Source organism: Thunnus albacares, chromosome 4 (genome assembly GCF_914725855.1).
Source record: "Thunnus albacares chromosome 4, fThuAlb1.1, whole genome shotgun sequence".
In the NCBI taxonomy this organism is placed as follows: Eukaryota; Metazoa; Chordata; class Actinopteri; order Scombriformes; family Scombridae; genus Thunnus; species Thunnus albacares.
Window position 1 is genome coordinate 18,191,639 of NC_058109.1, and position 20,818 is coordinate 18,212,456.

The 20,818-nt window shown below is 39.5% G+C and overlaps 3 protein-coding genes across 3 annotated transcripts in view; 2 read left to right on the top strand and 1 right to left on the bottom strand.

The window, feature by feature from the left end:
• Positions 1 to 6,830, top strand: part of kcnb1 (potassium voltage-gated channel, Shab-related subfamily, member 1) — a 37,048-nt gene extending 30,218 nt beyond the window's left edge. Inside the window, exon 3 of the mRNA XM_044350214.1 lies at positions 1,221 to 6,830. Within this exon, the coding sequence (XP_044206149.1) occupies positions 1,221 to 3,137 (1,917 nt within the window). The 3' untranslated portion in view covers positions 3,138 to 6,830. The remainder of the gene's footprint in view (positions 1 to 1,220) is intronic.
• Positions 6,831 to 7,331: 501 nt separating this feature from the next.
• Positions 7,332 to 13,448, bottom strand: si:dkey-7k24.5 (somatomedin-B and thrombospondin type-1 domain-containing protein). The gene is made up of 5 exons (XM_044350215.1): positions 13,052 to 13,448; positions 12,397 to 12,588; positions 11,159 to 11,237; positions 10,765 to 10,950; positions 7,332 to 8,612 (listed from the first exon to the last, which is right to left on the bottom strand). The coding sequence occupies exons 1-5, from the start codon at positions 13,281 to 13,283 to the stop codon at positions 8,495 to 8,497; spliced, it is 807 nt and encodes a 268-aa protein (XP_044206150.1). The 5' UTR covers positions 13,284 to 13,448; the 3' UTR covers positions 7,332 to 8,494.
• Positions 13,449 to 16,889: 3,441 nt separating this feature from the next.
• Positions 16,890 to 20,477, top strand: rdh20 (retinol dehydrogenase 20). Its single transcript, XM_044349507.1, has 5 exons — positions 16,890 to 17,479; positions 18,574 to 18,672; positions 18,878 to 19,023; positions 19,626 to 19,757; positions 19,892 to 20,477. The coding sequence occupies exons 1-5, from the start codon at positions 17,027 to 17,029 to the stop codon at positions 20,013 to 20,015; spliced, it is 954 nt and encodes a 317-aa protein (XP_044205442.1). The 5' UTR covers positions 16,890 to 17,026; the 3' UTR covers positions 20,016 to 20,477.
• Positions 20,478 to 20,818: the final 341 nt, after the last annotated feature.

Genomic DNA, 20,818 nt, shown 5'->3' on the forward strand with positions numbered 1-20,818 from the left:
ATTTCTCAGTGTGGTTTACAATAGCAGTCACTTACTCAGATCAAACAACCAAATGTTTTGTTTATACTGTGAATGCTGGTTGAAAAGGAGAACTGTGTCATACGGTGCTAAAAGAGGTGTAGTCTACCGCCCCATACTTGTTTGTTAGCATGATTGGTGGAGTGTGGGTTGGGTAGTGTGTGTAGGGGTGCTGTTTTCTGACAGACTTCCCAGTTTTCTGTACTGTGTAATGTCAATCAGGCTTTGTCTAGTGCAGTGGGTTCTGAGGACATCCTGCTCCTATGTGTCTACTGCATGTTCATTTTTATATCATGGTATTGTCACAGCAGGGATGCAAGTAACAAGCAGTGATAGGTTTCTCCTCTCTAAATCTAGGGACACCATTAGTGGGTCAAACTTATATGAAATAACATGAAAATCATGTTTTGTAACCCCAATTCTATGATCACAGATCTCTGAAGCCTTTTCACCCTGCCATTTCATCTAGAATTCACTGATTTGGTGGATACTCAGTGGGATCAGCACTGTGTGAAAATAGTGGGCTTGTCTAATTATCTGATTAAGTTCATGCAAATTTCAGTGAAGAGAAAAATGGTCTAGAATCTATTTGAGGGCACTTTTGGTGATCATAGACTAAAATTTACATTGCATAACCTGTTTACGTTTGCCATCTAGCTTCTATTTGACCATATTCGCTCTTGAGGTTTTTATGCAAGTTAGTTTACCTTCATCCTCCTAAAAACAAGACTTTTTCTTTGCTACTTAAAATCTAACATTTGGTGACATTAAAGAAGATTTTCACAAAGTCAGACATACTGTATTCTGTGACTCTTTTGCTTTTGTTAGTGGTTGCTAAACATCATTTTCCACTCAAGCACACTCCCTCATGTGGATAAGCCTGATAAGTGAGTCATGAATAAATAAGTGGTCCAAATCAATCCAATCCATTAGTTCTCAGCCAATCACACACTTAGTCAGGCATTTATTGAAGGTTTGTTTACACTGTAAGGTTATTGTAATTCACTTCCAGTCAGCACTTTCATACTGTAATCATAACACTTCATAAAAATGCTAGAAGTGCATTTATTATATTTTGTGTGTGAGGTGTCAGACGAATCGGACTAAGAAATTTATGTCCAGGTGAATATGTGATTTTAATAAGATATTCGTCATTTTCCTACAATCCTTACTCATGTTACTTTTTAAAATTTGTCTTTCAGATCTTGGCCATCATCTCCATCCTCTTCATCGTGCTATCCACCATTGCCTTGTCTCTGAACACCCTTCCAGAGCTGCAGGATACAGATGAGTTCGGCCAGTCCACAGACAACCCACAACTAGCCCATGTGGAAGCTGTGTGTATTGCCTGGTTTACCATGGAGTACCTGCTCCGCTTCCTCTCCTCCCCCAACAAGTGGAAGTTTTTCAAGGGTCCTCTGAACGTCATTGACCTGCTGGCCATCCTGCCCTACTATGTCACCATCTTTCTGACAGAATCCAACAAGAGTGTGCTGCAGTTTCAGAATGTCCGCCGCGTGGTTCAGATTTTCCGGATCATGCGTATTCTGCGTATTCTGAAGCTGGCTCGTCATTCCACAGGTCTTCAGTCTCTGGGTTTCACTCTTAGGAGAAGCTACAATGAGCTGGGCCTGCTCATTCTTTTTCTGGCCATGGGTATCATGATCTTCTCCAGTCTGGTGTTTTTCGCTGAGAAAGATGAGGAGGATACAAAGTTTAAAAGCATTCCAGCTTCTTTCTGGTGGGCTACTATCACTATGACCACAGTAGGTTATGGCGATATCTACCCAAAAACTCTACTGGGAAAGATAGTGGGGGGTTTATGCTGCATAGCTGGGGTATTGGTGATAGCTCTGCCTATTCCCATTATTGTAAATAACTTCTCTGAATTCTACAAGGAACAGAAGAGGCAGGAAAAAGCACTTAAACGAAGGGAGGCTCTGGAGAGGGCAAAGAGAAATGGTAGCATTGTCTCAATGAACTTGAAAGAGGCCTTCGCTCGTAGTGCAGAGCTGATGGATGTGGTGGTAGAGAAGAGTGAGCGGCCTCATGACAACCACCTCTCTCCAAGCCGTTGGAAATGGACTCCCAAGAGGGCTGCATCAGAAACAAGCTCAAACCGTTCGTTCAATGCCCAGGAGCTAGGCTCTCCCAACAAGACTCGAACCACCAGTCCCCAAAGGCTAAATGTTCAGAAGCTGGAGGAGATGTACAACCAGATGGCCAAGACGCAGTCACAACCCAACCTCAATGCTAAAGACAGAGGCTCCAGGGTTGGAAAACAGAGGGATGAGATAGAGCTGGGGGCCATCCAAGATCACGGGCAACCAGTGCTAGGAACCAGAGAGGGAGTGGGGGACATGAAAAGCTTGTCCAGTATTGACAGCTACATCAGTTGTGCTACAGACTTCCAGGAGAATACACGCTTCCAACATAGTCCAGCAATGGACCTTGGTCATCAGGAAAGCAACCGGTTCTCCCACAGTCCAGCTACAGCTTTTTCCCAGCACACCAGTGTAAAAACAGGCCAGCAAACCATTGTGGAGCGTGAGCCCATGCTGACTCCCTTGTCTGTCACCAAACCCTCTTGCTCAGAAAATGCAAGGAGATTCTTCTTTTCTGGCAACCCCTCAAAAAGCCTTATCCCCAAAGGAGGCTGCCGCAGCGATGGGGAGTCAGGGCCATCCCCACTCTCAGACAGCTCAGTCTTGTCAGACCATTCTTTGTTAAGTCCTGAAGTTTCTGTCTACACCACTGCCAGCAGCAGGACCCCGCCGAAGTCCCCAGATAGCACTGCCCTGGCCCCAACTGTTTTCACCTTCCACGACTCCTCCATCAGCAAATATATTGACGCCGATACAGATGATGATGAGCACCTCCGTGACATCTCTGATGCCAGTCCCTCAGAGCGCCTGTTGTCTGGTTCAAGCCCCAAGCGCAGCATCAACATCAATTACCAGAGGGGCAACAACCATTTAGAAGCAGCCCAGAAAATGCTGGGGCAAAACTGTCTGTTCCCCCTTGAAGGGATTCGTGGGGTTGCTCACGAGAATCATGTGGGACCTGAGATGGCACGTAGACCAAAGGGGCGTCAAAATACTTTGGATAAAAGCCTCTGAGGTACAAGTAGAGAAGAGCAAACAGGAAACTAGGACAGGAGTGTTTGTGATAGGGACACCAAACCAACAAAACACTCAAAGACAAAAGAACAGGGAGAGACAAGGAGTCTCACCGAAACATTTCACAATTTACCTGAGCATGCAATTGGGCAATAAGCTCAAGGTGAACATGTGTGGTGAATACTCTGGGAGAAAAACACTTCTAAATTGGAGAATGTCACTGCCCCTCCTTCAACTCATTCCTATTAGAGGTATTCCACAGCCACAAAACAAAGGAGCACTCCCAGGTAGCCAGCAGGTCTGTTCAGAGATCCCCATGGAGGCAGAGTGTTTGGAGAAATTGAAATGTGGTTATAACTGGTGTAACCCAACTGTATGATGTGGTAGGGGGCTATCTCTATATTCTCTAGGAAAAAAACCCCAGCTGCCCACTGTCCCACTACTGAGTCCCAGTTCATTTTGTAGTCTTGGAGATACAGGAGAGGACCTAGAAGCCTATAAGCTACTTACTTGTGCCCTCCATTCCTAAACCTGGCCTTAGTCATTTGCATTTGTAGGGTTGTGCATGTCTGCATATGTGTGTGCATGTGTGTGAGTGTGAATGTAGATGAGTGATCTAATGGTAATTCATGTATACACACTTTTGAGATTGTCTTACCTGATTTATTTTTATATAGATAAGAGAAAGTTCGTTATAGAGATATGTGATTTGCTAGTCTGCTGTGTCATAATTATATGTGAAAAGTAATCCTGTATAAGGTCCAACGTTTTGGCACAGAGACTGCAGATATCGGAGGTTCCAGCCCATCATCCATTATAATGAGTGCTCTGTCTTGAACAGTATTTTGCTATCCCCTATGTTATTATGTCATTGTGAGAATGGATGATACTTTCAAATCTGCCAGTGAATATTGTCTTAGCACCTCAGTATAATTTATAAAGGAGGATAGTGGTGGACCAAGAGTTTTTATATGGGCTAACATAAGAGCCAGAAATAATAATCTTGATTGCTGCATAAAGCGCACATTTATGAAGCATGCATGTGCCCAACCGGACAACATACAGCAACATTAGTCATTTATCCTCCATATCTAAAGAAATATTTTTTTTTTTTTTTAATGTTTACAGCATACGATTACTGACATAAAATTTAGATTTTAGTAACAGATGTTCAGCATGCATTGGCCTTCCTTTAACCAACATAAAAGCAGCCAAAGAGATCAGTTTTAGAAAATGGAAGATGTGTGTATAAGATTCTGAAAGCAGGGGAGTTACCCATCTCTACTTTGTTCCTTAAATCATCAAAACAAGATCTATAAAATAGACAAACAGCACTGACTATACACAACCAGGCTGACTTTACCATAAATCAGTTGTAAATGCCAGAACTGAAGAAACCCATGCACGAGCGCACACACCCACAAAAGATACATACAGGTATGGAAGACAATCTTCAGGATACATCGTTTCCATGGTGACAGCAGCTGTCCTGAAAGCTTGGCAGCAGCTCGGCAACGGTTTGTAAATTGGGGTGGGAAGGTCTGATTGCATGTAACGTGTGCTCACAGACATGTACAAGAACACACATACAGGCATGTACCCATAAAGTGACAGGTATGCACAGTAGTCACATGTTAGCATAGCCACGCCTCACTGTGCATATTCATAAGTAATAAATGCAACATTATGATGTAATGACCGTGTACATTGTTATCTTTATGTCTAAAATAGTATTCCATAAATACTACAATTCTGCACAATATACATGAGTTTTAGTTTTTTGACTGTCAGGAACCCACAATGCATTCTCTATGAACTGTTTATATTGCCACATAGCATCTGACATAACACACAAGTGTCATTTACCACTGTTAAAACTACAGATTCATTTTTATTACAAGAAAGACAATGCTCTTTGCTGTGTCATTCACACATAATACAGAGGAAAAACAAAATGCTGTGTCACAGAAAGAAGCAGAAATAACTGATCAAACAGAAATGGTTTTGGTTGGCTATGGTACAGTTTAGCACCTATCTATAACTGTTCCTCCTCCAATGCCTTGGAATATAAGATGAAATGTAAAGTAATAACAACATTTTGCAATGCCTTAAAAAATACCTAAAGTAGATACATCTTCTGTCATCATAAATATCTCTAGAAAAACCTCACAGATAACTAAACAAATTCTCTTAGCTACTTCTTGACAGAGTATCAGTAAAAGATAGTATTGAAAGTAAGTCATTACACAATTATAAATATATGTGTTGAATAAAACTTAATTCAAGAGTCAAGAATAGGTGATTGACATAACATATTTTTTTGTGTGTGTTTTGGTTAGGAGTCTAATCACAAACCCTGATTTCATTTCCTGTTTTAATCACAGAGTTGAACCATTTCATATTGCTCTCCCATAGTGAGAGAAGCTGAGGTGTGAAAGGAATAGCAATGACTGTGAGAAGCAGAGGGAACCATGTGTGTGTGTGTGTGTGTGTGTGTGTGTGTGTGTGTGTGTGTGTGTATGTGTGTGTGACTGCTGTAAAGCCAGGGCATTGGAGCAGTGTAGGTACCGCTTAATGGAGAAGAATGAACAGTTTCCACTATGAATGTAGACATGTTGGGGGAATCCTGCTTTTGTTTTCTCCATATTGTATCTGCAGTTCTGACTGTAACATGCAACAGTCACAGACTGTAACACCAAGAGAGCTCTAATCATATGATTACCTTCCCAGACATTCCATTTTTGAAGCAACATATACAGCTGAGAAGAGAATGAATCTTATTTAGTGCACATCATCACATAATAAGGCAAGGATGAACCGTTTGAGCTGGTGACAAATCATTATATGCAGCATTATAGTCTTAGCTCTTACATCCACTGTGTGTCAGAACATTTCTTTATTTGTGTTCAGGTGACATTTTGACTTAGTGTCTCATCAGTATGTCTAGGCAATCACATAAAATCAGAGCCCTTTGCTGCACGTAAAATGAACTAAAGTACCTGCTAATATTAGAAGATTTGTTCACAAGAATGAAAACTAATCTTACTCAAAAGAATTTTAAAACATAAATCTAGGTATCATCTGTAAAGAAGTGTTAAAAAATGAAGCTACTTTAAATTTTAAACTAAAAAAATGGCCCCAAGAAAGACTCATTTACAGTATTTTGTAGATGAGTACTTGAAACATTTTGCTGCTAATGGCTGCTCCTTATATTCATACATCAGTTTATTCATTTCCCCAATAAACATATTATTCCTTGTGTTGTATTTTGAACAGGTTCAATTCCACAAATGTGATAAAAATGTAAACTTGGTCTATCACATTTTTCAATCACATTTTATGCTATTTTTTGTTTGTTTGTTTGTTTTGTTTTACATCAGGCTTAACAGTGAAATATTTGGTTTGTAGACCACAAATTTGATTTTAGTTCCTAATCAGCTTGACAACAATATATAAAAAATCAAGTCCAATGTATGCCAAACATTTCAACATATTTTACTCTGTTACACCTAAATGTTCATTGAAACTTTAAAAAAAAAACTGTCTCTAGATCATAAACAAACTGGTCAGATATTAAATGTCCTTCTGACTGCATTACAGTACATCATCAATAAACTGGATAATTAAGTTTCATTTTCCACCACTGAGATAAAGGGCATTCAGATCATCTAACCTCTCATGAAGCATCATGTGAGCTTCTGTCCCATCATTTAGGGTTTCTATATTACGGTAGTCAGGGACCATTATCTCTCAACAATGATGACAATCAATATTTCATGAATAGACAGAAAGCATTATTGTAGAAAACTGACATTCATTAGGGCAAATACCCCAAGTGCATAAACACAAACACACACAAGTATTAAACTCCTGACACTAGTATTGATACTCTTTTTAGAAAAGGTAGTGCAAAGAAACATCAAGCATGATGTTCTGATTTGATACCTAGACTGTGATACTGTGACATGATACCACCACACACACACACACACACACAAAAAAAATCAATTACTTTTACAGGTCCTTGTTTCCATTTTATTTGGGCACTTTACTCCCCATCCATTTTCAAGGGAGCCATTCAAAATAACAAAATCTTATAGTATAAAAGAGCTTTTAATTTCACTGAGATCCCTGTGGAGAAATTCTGATGTGAATCAAAGGACTCAGCCATCATGCTTTATGAAGAAAACACAATCAAGTGATTTGTTTTATTTCTCATACAGTAATACAAATTCAGATGAAGAGCACAGATTCTCAAACTTTTTCCATAACAAGACTCCCAACTGTACAGTAAATGTATTTAGTTGAATTTTAAAATAGAATTTGGTTGTTGCGCTAGCTGCTAAATTTAACTGTTTTAAGAGATTTAAGTATATTATTTTTATTTGAACCCAATAGGATCCTTTCAAGGACATGGACGAGAACGTGGTAGTTTCCAAAACCCAGTGCGAACTACTGATTTCGCAAGTAGCCTAATTCTACACACACTGAATCTAACACTGTATTACAGGGTTGGGGTCGATTCAGGATGCCTTGATAGAGTAAAACAAACATCACACACGACACTATAAAAGGAACCAGTATTAGAGCATGAGACAAATTAAAAGCTAGTACAAATTAAAAATATAACCTATATTTTTTCTACGTTTTAAGCTCTCAGAGGAATTGACCCCAACCTTGCGTAAGCCATCAGTCTTTGTAAAGTACACTGTTTCCAGGGAATTGAAAAAGATATTTGAATGACCTTAGCCAGCTCTTATACAATGTTGTTTGTAGGTCCCGAGGCTGTCTGTTTTGTAAAAAACATTTTTACCTGTTGACTTTCTATGCTGTTGTTTCTGTATAAATGTTCTATTGTTCGGTGCATGTTGTAACTTTGGCGTTGTGACTGGTTGTGATTCACACAGAGCCAGTACTTGTCATGTAAAAAAAAAAAAAGTGTCTCAATGTCCCAAGATATTTCTATTTCTTAAGAAAAGCAACATTTCCCTTGGATGACTCTAAATGAAATAAATCAGATCACTTTACATTTTGATTAAGAATGGTCGACTTTCATTTTACTGATGATTCAAAGTTTTTGATGCAAACAGGAATATTTATTGTTCAGGCTTTTGTTCTGCAGTAAGGACAGTAAATGTATTGTAGCGTGACTAAGAAATAGGGATTTTCACTGACATACACTCAGCCATATTAATAAAAGGTTTACACAAAGTTGCACTAATATCAATAAGATTAAATTGACCATGCAACTGACCATTGACCAGCACTAAGATATTTAGTATACTGGCAGATTGTTCTTTGTACATGTGTCTGAGTAGGTATGTTCAGCAGAATTGCTAACAGAAGGAAGGAGGAGGTCAGATGAAGAGGAAGCTGTGGGCTGTTGGGCAAGAGCAGGCCTCCAGCCTCCCCACACGTCTCCACACACCCCTGCATTGAGGGTTTCCCACTGCCTGCCACTGGAGAGACTGTCTTCTGCAGAGGGGAGGGAGGAAGGAGTTAGTGGTCACAAGATTTCCATTTCAATCTAAGTGATAAACAATGTTGCCATCTAGTGGTAGTCCTCACTGCTAGCTGTTAGATCTAAGAGATAGGGTGCAGATCAGTCCTGTCCTGGGATGAAAAACAAACAAAAACAAATCCTGCAGATGTGATCCATCACAACTGACCTACATACTCCATCCACTACCAGATGGTAATACCAGTGCCAAGGTCTGAACCCAGGATCTTATTTCTATGAAGTGAGACAGCTATTTGTTGGCAGTATAGGTAACTTCATGTTATGCTTTGGGGAGCATTTTGCTGGCATGGTTTGGGTCCACTTGTCCCCTAGAGGGAGGGGTCACTGCAAATCAATACAAAGTTGTTCTGAGTCATCACCTTTATGCTATGATGAAACATTTCTATCCTGATGGGAGTGGTCTCTTCCAGGATGACAATGAGAATGGTGTTCATCCCTCCAGTAGAGTTCAGAGACTTGTAGAATCATTGCCAAGGCTGAGGAACACCATTTTTCCAAAAGATATTCCCTCATTTGGTGTCTTGATGATGGTGGTGGAGAGCGCTGTCTAACACGTTGGTCCAAAATTTCCCATAGGTGTTCAATTGGGTTGAGATCTGGTGACTGCAAAGGCCATAGCATATGATTCACATAATTTTCATACTCATCAAACCATATAGTGCCTCTTGTACCCTGTGAATTGGGGCACCCTGGAAGAGACCACTCCCATCAGGATAGAAATGTTTCATCATAGGATAAAGGTGATGACTCAGAACAACTTTTTATTGATTTGCAGTGACCCTTCCCTCTAAGGAGACACGTGGACCCAAACTACGCCAGCAAAATGCTCCCCAAAGCATGACAGAGCCACCAGATCCCCTCACTGTGGGGGTCAAGCATTCAGACCTGTACCAGTTTTTCCTTTAATTTGTCACCTGTCTGTATATTAAGCTTGCAAACTACCTACTCATTCAAATACAAGCCCATGCAAAAACATAAGCACTTTGGATATAGGTGTGGTGAGTGAGTGAGTCCTGCAAATGGATGGCATAGTCAGCTGGAGGGGATTTTTTGTTTGTGTGTTTTTGACATTTTAATAAGGTCCAATCACTTTTCTCTAAAAATTCAATTGCAGAAAATACCAATACTTGTGTTGTCTTGAGTCGTTTTTGGTTTGCATTTTATGGCAAATAAGGTATCCTAATCCCAATTTATAATCAAGTATATCTTTAGTTTTATATTTTGGGAAATATCCTTATTCACTTTCTTGCCAATGATAAATATGATGCTACCACCAGCAGCCAGTTAGCATCACTTAGCACAAATACTGGAAACAGCGGGAAATAGCTAGTCTGACTCTGCCCAAAAATAACAAAATACATCTACCAGCACTTCTCACTTTTACACTTTTTTTTATACACGTTAATTAAATGAGATGTAATGTGTCAATTAGTGAGCTTTTTAGAGGTGCTGTTAGTAGATTCTGTCACCATTGGACAGATCAAAGTTAGCTGTTTCCCCGTTCCAGTCTTTGTGCAAAGCTAACTAGCTGCTAATGTGCTGGCTGTAGCTTCATTTAAACCAATCTGGGATATTTTTTCTGTGTAAATATGATCGCCTTTCTTTAATTATTAGACCTGCTGAAGGACAAGTGTGGTGTATTTCAAATACCAGTACCACTAACTAAGTGTAATTACCTTCAAATTTAACATTTTAAGGTGGTAATTACTGAATATTTATAACTGTGCCACAGGACAAGATGGAATGGTCACCTTTCATTTCATTAGTGTGGTGAAGTTACGTTCAAAACAGAGTTTCTTTACATATGAGCAGAATTAACTTCAAGCTAATTTCATGGTTGAATAAATCCTTGGTCTTTAAAAACAAATACCTTATCTGTCTCTTTTGGTCATTAACATATCCCGAAAAACACAAGCTATATATTGTGATGTTTTCTAAATTCTGATAATGTCAAACATAACTTGTATTACTTGTTACAAAAAAAACTGTTTCTTTATGAAAAAAGTCAAGCAGTGAATTGTGATGTGACAGCAGCTCAACCACCACTTTAATGCAGTACATTTCAAGTAAGCTTACATCGTTGTGAACCACATTCTCTATTCTTACCTGCCCTCCTCATGGTTTTCCTCTCCATCTCCAGCACAGTGTTTCTGTCCGGCAGTGAGAGCAGGCGGCTGGCACTCGACACACACATGGTGACCCTCCCTCAGGTACTGCATCCATCGAGTGTGTGGGCCTGCACTCTGCTGGCATCCTTTTGTCATAGAGGTCAACTGAAACTGGACACAATACCTATTTTACACACACACACACACACACACACACACATACACACACACACACACACACACACAAACACACACATACATATATACATACATAGATACAGTAGAGATATGCACGCACACATACACAAAACAATTCAGTCTAAGTACACAGTGACAATACCTCAGACCATATAAAGGGCAAGAAGAGTGTAAAGTATCATTTTTTTTGTTACCCTATAATATCGCTGCTGTCAGGGATGTCTCGTTTCTTCCTGGCGTTGCCATAGCCACCCGTGGTAATAAGTGCTGGGACTGCAGGGAGAGCATCCACGATAACATTAAATGTGACCATACGTTGCAATACTGGGCCTCATACGTTTAAAATGAGCATGAGCTGGAAAAATATTCATAAAAGTAGGATACCCTGTCATTTTCAAATAAAGGAAGTAGGAAAAATATTCTGCTCTCTTGAGATCTTGTTTGATTTATTTGACATTTTCAAGAGAGAAAAAACGTTCTGGCAAGCCGGAAGGAGAGAAACAGTTTCACTCATATAGGCTTCATCTACTGGTTATTTCTTGTATATGCAATAGGTTTGACCTGTAGGGGGCAGTGTCTACCACTCATACTGCATATACTACTTCATCAGCTACACAGACAAAAACAGACCCCATGCATTACTATCTCCATCACTCTTTTACAGTGAAACATAAAGTCACAATAACATATTCAATGTAATTGTATCAATCCTTGTGAACAGAACAACAGAGTAAAAAAAAAACCACTCAATTCAAGGAGCTGCTGACATTCTATAAAACTGAAAATGTTTCTCTGCTCAATATGTTGTCAAAATGATCATCTTTGCTCCTCCTAGTAAATGCAAGTGCAGCATTAGACAATGAGCATTATGAACCATATTAATTGAAAATAAATTAATTAACAACTACAGATGTAGGATTATCATAACTTTTATATTAACTACACATACATTTCAACAACCAAACAGTTTAACTGACATATAATAATGGCCATAATAATGAAACATATTGCATATCATGTTCTGCATGTGATCATCTGTTTCACTGAATATCTTCCCAGAAAAGGTGAATCAAATGTGTAATACTCTCTTTCAATCTGTTATTCAGATGTGGGTCTATGAAGAGATACGGTAACATGTTTTTTTATATATTTTGATTTTCTCCAACTTGTCTTTTACAGGTCAATTAACAACCAAGAGGCACTTTTTTGACACTGGTGGGATCTAAGAAATCCCACTTTGTCTTTGCGATCAACTTTTGAGGCAGCCTGGTCTAACCACACTTTAGAACAACCATGCTTGACTAAGCAGCTATTTGGGACAGTCAGCATTTCAACAAAATCTTTCTGATTTCAAAGAGTGTCAGAGGATTGTATGATGACCATGTATGAGAGGATTGGTGGATATGGAAGGATCAAGGTAGATTTTTCTCACCAAGTGAATTGTGACAGTGTCCTTGCTGAGACCAGTACTCTGCACAGCCGGCATGCTCCTCCAGATGTGGACAGGGTTTGCCCGCATTGAGCGGCTCCTGCAGGATAGTCCTGCTCCGCCTGCGGACTGTGGCCCTGCAGGGCTCAGCACAGCCCGACCACTCCGTCCACTCACTCACCAAACAGGACACAGCTGAGGAATAAACAAAACTGCATTATAGATTTCCCTTTATAGTCTTCATGATATGTCTACAAATCAAATTTCCACATGAATTTCAGAAAGTCAGATCATTCATATCAGAGATCAGAGAGGCTTCACTGAGTTTGATTTGAGGGGATTAGTTGAGATAGACATAATAAAGGTATCAGTAGAGATCAACCCTGTGGCCTCCTGTTAGTTGCTCTAAAAGATTACCTGCCTACAACAGCATTTAAAATGTGGCTTTTACAAATAATGTGATAGAATTTTGTCAAAGTAATTTTATTAGTACTTACATCTTAAGTTGTTTTTTTTAAGTTTTTCCTGGTGTATATAATGTATTTTATTGACAAAATATGATCAAATTATCCAATAATGAAGAATATTTCTGTAAAGTTTCAATATTGGTGCGATAAACAAAGTTTTCTCTTCACTACTATAGTGTAACCTAAAGTACCTGGGCAGGCTGTCTCATAGTCATGGCAGCAGTCCAGGGTGGACACACAGGCTTGGTCGCAGTAGCAGTTGCCATATGATCGGTCAGATCTCCATCCTTTACTGATGCATGATGGGTCCCGGCCGGTGCAGCACAGCCCCGCTTCCCGACAGGCTGACTGGCACGAACAGACAAGGAATAAAAACACACCAAGACAAACCAAAGTGACAGAGCTGCTCCTCCAGACTGTCATTACAACAACCTGGTGATGCACTCCAACAAGTTAGAGCTAGTGCAGTGCACTTAATTGAGCAATAATCCCTCGAGTTATGCAGTTTTAAAGAACTGTCCTGATAAAATCTCCAATAGTTTTAAAATTTGCTCCTCTCATCTGTGGTCAGTTAGGCGCACTGCGACCTACAGGGGCTGGAACACAGGTCGGTGGGTTGTGTCAACTCTGCATCTCTTAAAGGAACAGTTCACCAATGTAGATAAAGTAAAGCACCAGACTGAACAAACAGTTGACCCACAAAACTAAATTTAATGGGACTGTGCAATTATCAGATTAGACCTATTAGACCCAATTTATATACTGTAGTCTATAAGTCATAATATAAATCATTCTTGACTTTTTTTTTCTTGGCTTAAAGTCAAGAATGATTTTTTTTTTTACCTAACCAAATGCAATGAAGCTTGGCTGATCTTTTTCAAGCATCATGAAAGCAAATCTGTCCTCCAACAATATTTTAATTTTCCATACACTTTTTCCCTCTTGACAAGATATTAAGTATTAGCCTGCCTTGCAGTGTCTTTACATAACAGGAATATAGCCACTATACAGAAAGGAAAGATGATACAATGAAGACAGCATAGGTAGTCATGCTGAGTCGCAGAAAGAGAATAAAAAGTAAGATATATAGACCAACACTGAGGTGCATTTGCAAGGCATTTTATTTAGAAGACTCCCAGCAAGAGGCCTGTATAAGTGTAGAAAAAGTAAGTGGTCCCTTGTAAAACCACGGAAAAAAAGAATTCTGTTTGCCTGAATTGTGTGCTTTCATGGCCTCTCTACAGATCTGTTGGTGAAGCAGCCGGCTTCCCTGGCCATGTGTGCCTCAACATGTGAAAAGAGTGGATTAATGAAACTCCTATGGCTGGGGTTATTCATGCAAAAAGAACAACAGTGCGGACAGTGCAGGCCTCCACTCGAACTCAGATTCCCAGTAGCCTGCTACTTTGTGTATGTGTGTGTGTGTGTGTGTGTGTGTGTGTGTGTGTGTGTGTGTGTGTGTGTGTGTAGAGGGAGAGAGGAGATGAAAAACAGAAAGAGGCAGAGATATGCAATTGTGGGTGGAGCTGAAATACTGAATACTGCTCAAAACACAACTGGCACAAGTCTAAGATTTGTGTATGTAGGGGCGGAAACATATATATAGACACAGTGAAAAGCATTAATGTGACAGCAGTGGCTCCTTCTCCCTATGTGGCCCCAATGTGTATCTACAAAACTGTAAAGCTTGCAGAGATGGGACCACATTCATTTACTGCATCAGCAAAGAGCCAGTCAGCATGAACTGCATACAGCCACAGCTCATATAGACTTTCCAATTCTCATACTGTATTTCTCATCCTATTAAATATTTTCATGAGAAAAACATGATGACCTTAATTAATAAAGAAAGTACAAAATTAGTTTTTGCAATCAAGGCAGGTTAAAGACTGGCCTTTTGGGAGTGATAGCAGTGCCTTAAAAGTTGTCTTGATTCAGCCAAGGGTTCATCCACCAGTGGAAAACACAAACATGCATAATTTTTAGGGCATATCCAATTGGCAACCAGCTGGCGAACAATCAGACACAAATCCAGACTGGATCCACATCACTTGAGCTGCAAGGCGATATTCAGGTGTTACCGCTAGATTTAAAGCGTTCACTTTGATGTGATTTATGCTGCTGTTTCCAAGTGTTGCTCAACAGACACACAGTAGGGTAACAATCTTGGCAGTGTTAAAACTGACCTCCTTCTTACAGCCTTGACCCATTTCTGTAAGTACATTGCATGTTTTAAGAAAAGACATTTGTTTAAAGATTATATTGTTGTCAAGATGTTGTGGTTCAGTGAAAACAAGTATCTCATTATGGACATACACATGTACTTTACATTACTGCTAACCATTTTTCTTCCTTCTACCTACCTACCTACTTATTAGGTAACCCACTACCATGAACATCTGCTTTTATTATTATGAAATACTATAAATAGTATTGTTGCATAGTAATCTGCACTTGCAAATATATCAACCTACAACCATAACATAATTGACAACATGAAATGTTGATGATCACTGTAACAGTTTAGCTCTCTCAAGCCAGTTTTAAGTCATAGCAGAGTGATTGTCTGTTCTGAACAGAAAATAATTCAAGCTGGGGGTTGGAAGCTAAACACATTAAGAAATGTTATGAAATGCTCTGGGAAATGGTCAGTGATGATTTTATATAATAAAAAATAAATTGGCCAAAACATGCAAACTCATGGCTCACATGCCAACATTGGGAGCAAACAAGGCTGGCAGTGTTCACCTAGAAAAACAAGAATGTGATACACAAAAAGCAGCCTTCTTGAGACATAAGTAACTTGGCAGAGATTTACAGTTCCTATACATAATCTCCTTATGTTCCCATTTAATATGACCGTCACCACTAAAGGACAGACGTAGGACTCGGACTAAACCTTGTCCTTAAATGATTATTTCACTGTATAACCATAAATTTGCTGGGAGGCAGCAGTGCTTACCACGGAGCTACTGTACTGTCCTTATGTATAAGATGCCTTGGAGTCTATGAGGTTTTGTGCATTGATGCTGCATTAGCAGCTCTATATTCTCACTTTCTTACTTCTGTATTCAAAATATGAAGAATACACATTAATCCTGCTTATTATCTGGTTGACATTTACACAGCAATGGAACGCAGATAAGTATTTCATATGGTTAGCTGTAAGAATGATAGCCTGTATTGTATATGCATTAGGGATGTGCCCGAATACAAATATGTTATTCGGCAAGGCACAAATAGTGTTTTGGTTTTTTTTACATATATTTGTTTCATACAAATATTTTAAAAATTTGTTTTTGGGAAAACCCATGTCAAATACCAGCGCGCAGGTTGGTTACATCGCTATCTCAGTCTCTCTCCTCTGCTCCACTGTTACGTCTATCAGCAAGTCTCAACAAGAGGAGTCACATCCACCTGCTACATGATGCACATTTCCTAATTTGGACATCACTCCCGGTGTTGGGGTTACTCCCCAGAGATAAAGCTGAGCTACTGACACGCGCAAAGTGCTCCCAAGGGACTCTCCATAACCTGGTGAGCCCCTTCTCCTTTCCACAAAGTTAGTTTGTAAAAAATACGCAATAAATGAAAAGTGCAAAGCAAGAATCGCCTTTGAAGTTCTTCCCCACACATTACACAGTGTGCTGTGTTTTTTTTTTTCTAAAAGTAAAAGCGTAATAAAAACAAAAACAAAAACGGGATTTTTAAGCCTCTTTCCACTGTTATTCGAATACAAATACAAATGATTTTGCTGCCTCAACAAATACAGATACAAATACAAATACTGGGCCCTCACGTGTACAGTATTTGCAAGCTGTGTCCTACAAAGACCCTCAAACTTCAAGAATCTGTGCTCATTGTAATACCATCTAGCACATGTTATTTTTTTCTCAGTAATGGTGAAAATCCATACATCCACAGCCTACAACAAAAGTGGTTCTATTAAGAGCTCAAAGTATTTCCTCTAATCTGGGAGCAGAGTGTTTAAATACGCTGTGGTGGCTGAGGGTCACAGACAGAGGGAAACACCAGCTTGGCTGTCTGCATGCTTTGCACTCACACAATCTAACACTTTAGGTAGTAGGAAACACACAGGTGTGAAATTTAATCCCCTGTAGACATTAGTTTTTGCAATCAACACATTTAGCAGAAATTAGGGCAAAATGATTTTTCTAATGGACCTCCAGATGATGCTACTAGATGTGATTTACTTCATGCTGCGCAATACTGTTCGCATCTTCCTGCGTCCACGTACCAAGCCCATTGACGGTGAGCTGGTGCTGATCACCGGATCAGGTGGTGGCCTGGGTCGTCTCTTTGCTCAGGAGTTCACCAAGCACGGGGCAGAAGTGGTGCTGTGGGACATCAACAGCAGCTCCAATGAGCAGACAGCCAAGCTGGTGCGTGAGATGGGGGGTAAGGCATACACCTACACAGTGGATGTGACCAACAGGGAGGATGTGTATCGCAATGCAGAACTTGTGCGGAAGGATCTGGGCCGGGATGTTACAATACTGGTGAACAACGCTGGAGTGGTGGCTGGGCAGCGCATGTTGGACTGTCCAGATGAATTGATGGAGAGGACCATGAAGGTCAACTGCCATGCCCTCTTCTGGGTGAGACCTATTAAGTCACTATGGGAATTTCTGTATAGTCTTGAAGACATTTCACCTGTCAGACCAGAAGTGATGAGGGGTGAAACATCTTCAAGACTACACAGGAAGTTCAGATGCTTTTGAATTTATGAATAATATTTCCTATGACCTGCAGGACAGGTATATGGATATGGATGTCAGTGTATCACAAAACATATCTATGTGTGTTTTTGGATGTTTAGTCAGTACAGGCACTTTTATTTGAAACTGTCTTATGGATATGCTACTCCAGAAAAATAAATGCTTCTCTAAATATGGTAAGGAAGTAAATCATGTCCATGTGTCCCAATCAGTAACTCTTGTTGTGAAGGAGAGACAAATATTGATTAAACCCCTGTGATTTAATTTTGCAATTGTTAGAGAACAGAAATTCAAATATTAAAAAACTATACATTCAAAAAAGACAACAAGTGTGCATTGCAGAAAGAAAAGCAATGTGCTTAACCTCAAAATATAAATTGCTTCATATTTCATTGCGATATCAGTCTAAGGCCTTCCTCTGAGCATGAATAATATTTAACAGCAAGTCACTTAAGACGATCAAGATGACATATGTGTAGTAATTGTCTTGTATATGTGACTTGCTATTAAACACTACTTATGCTCTGAGGAAGGCCTCAGAATGATATTTTAATAAAATATGAAGCTGCATAGACTTGGACTCTTATGATGGTGTCAGGTTTGGTCTGCTTTGTATGTGATACACTCTTTTAAGTCCAACAGTGACAATGACTCAGCACTGAATGACTTTAGGAAAGATGGATTTAAACCTTTGAATTGCAACATGTATTAGTTAAGATGCTTTCCATCATCAGCTGCTATACAGAGCAGGTTATTGTAAATAGTGGCCACATGACATGTAAAATGTATTGCGTTAGCTTTATCCCTTTCATGCTATGGACTATTGGATTCCCACATCAATCCTCTTAATATGAAGCTGCTCGTGCAACATAAGCTTCCTTCACATTGAGCAACATTTAAGTCACCACAGTTTCTTGCCTCAACAACTTACTGTAGTATCACAATATGTGTGTGTTTTTGTGTGTGTGACTCAGACAGTGAAGGCCTTCCTCCCACAAATGAAGGCCCAGAATCACGGACACATCGTGACGATCGCCAGCGTCCTTGGCCTCTTCAGCACAGCTTGTGTCGAGGTGAACCAGAAAGAAGAAACATCACTGCAACATTAAGATATGACAATTTTATTGTTGCAGTCAAATGAAGTAACACATTCAATTACATATCACAAAGACAACAGTCTGAGTACATCAGTTGCATCTAATAGTTTCATAAATATTTGATTACTTGTCAAGACACAGTAAACGAGCGTTGATGTGTGTGTGTTTTTATCTGAGATAGGATTACTGCGCTAGTAAGTTTGCTGCAGTGGGTTTCCACGAGTCTCTGGCCCATGAGTTGCTGGCTGAGGAGATTGAAGGAGTGAAGACTACTCTTGTGTGCCCCTACATCGTGGACACAGGCATGTTTGAGGGCTGCAAGATACGGTATGTCAAGAAAATAATCACATTATTTAATTCTTATCCTTTAATTCAATCACATTCTATCATTATACTGTTATACTTTTAGAATCTGAACGGAGTGATTTAGACCCAACCATGAACATATTACAAAATCTGAAAATAATATGGTAAAACATTTGATCGTAATTTGAACATAACCAGATCAAACACAGACACACAGAATATTCATCATTCTGTTGTTAAATTGGGTGAAAATGCAAGTTCATTTTTTGCACTTTTAAAAAAAAGCAATTGCAAATTACAAAGAAATTGAAATCAACTTTGGTATTTGGGTTCCTTCATCCTACAGTGTGCACAGGTGCTGTTTTCTATGATGTGTACAGTGTATTTTTCATAAAGGGTTTCTTTCATTAATTGTTTTGAAATGCTGACATATGATACTGAGGAAATTCTATTCATATCTTAAGTTAAATCTGTCTTCTACTGCATTGGCTGCAATTATGATTTGCAGCAACAATGTGTTCTGTCTGTGTTAAATACTGACAGCAAAAAGGCAGCACAGTAATATGGGTTGACTCTACTAACTCATAAGTGACAGCCTGTTTGCCCTTTGGTGCCTCCAATAGGGAGGAAGTGGAACTGCTCCTACCTCCCCTGGATCCCCAGTACTGTGTTGAGCAGGCCATGAACGCCATCCTGATAGACCAGCCGTTGGTGTGCATCCCACGTCTCACCTACCTGCCTGTCATCTCCAGAGCGTGAGTACCAAGACAGTTGACTGACGCCTGTGTTTGCAGGGTTTTGAACATTTCTCCATAAGTTTATCTGCATGGATCTAAAACTGATGTCCAGTATTCTGCAGACAATGGATTTATATTCTGTTCTCTTGCAGGTTGCTGCCGTGGGAATCCAATGTGGTTACGTATCGTTTCATGGGGTCTGACAAGTGCATGTATCCCTTCATTGATACCATGAAGAAACAAGTGAAAAATGGTGTCACTAAAGTTGTATTGTAAGACAACTTAAAAAGTCAAAAACCTAAAATTAAAACCATTCAAAAGGGTTTATGAAATGTCAGATGATGCAAAAAGAAAAAAAAAAAAATCCTTCTGCTTGCATGGACAGCAGAGGGCCTAACAGCCCAGCTACAGCCAGGATTCAGTCACATGTGGATGGTCGGAAGTAACAGAGGTCAGATGGAAGGGACTTAAGATTATAAAACTGATCATTAAGAAGCCTAGATGACGACTCAGCCAAGTGGTCATCAGCCCTCAAAACGATTTCAATAATGATCAGATTAAGTTTTAAGTCTATTCCTACTGTTCTCATTATAAACCTGTGAAATGACTTAAATCCATGACAGTGATTGAATCCTGGACTGACCAAAACGGGAAGTGCCTTTAATATCTGTAATTTAATGATGTATCAGAATATAGTGCTGTATGATGTTTACATAAAATAAAATGACTCTACACGTACTGTCTGGACAGAGCAGATCATTTGTGTGCTGTACTGTGTTCTTCTAAAACTGAAGACATGCAATTAAGCAAAAAAGTGAACACAACAGTGTCATGATACTAACACTATGTGGGGTTGGATATTAAGAACTGGTTCTGAATAGGAACAGGATCCAGATGTTTAATTACCATTAACTCTTTAAGAAACATGCTTTTCATTTTTACTCCAATTCCTAGAAACTGAGCTTTCAGTGGCCAGTTTTAGACATACTGCCCTTTCTCCTCGTTTGCACAATTGTGGACAAGTGCTAAGAAGTGTGGCTAATCCCAAAAGACAACAGTGATTCTGTAAATCGTAATCA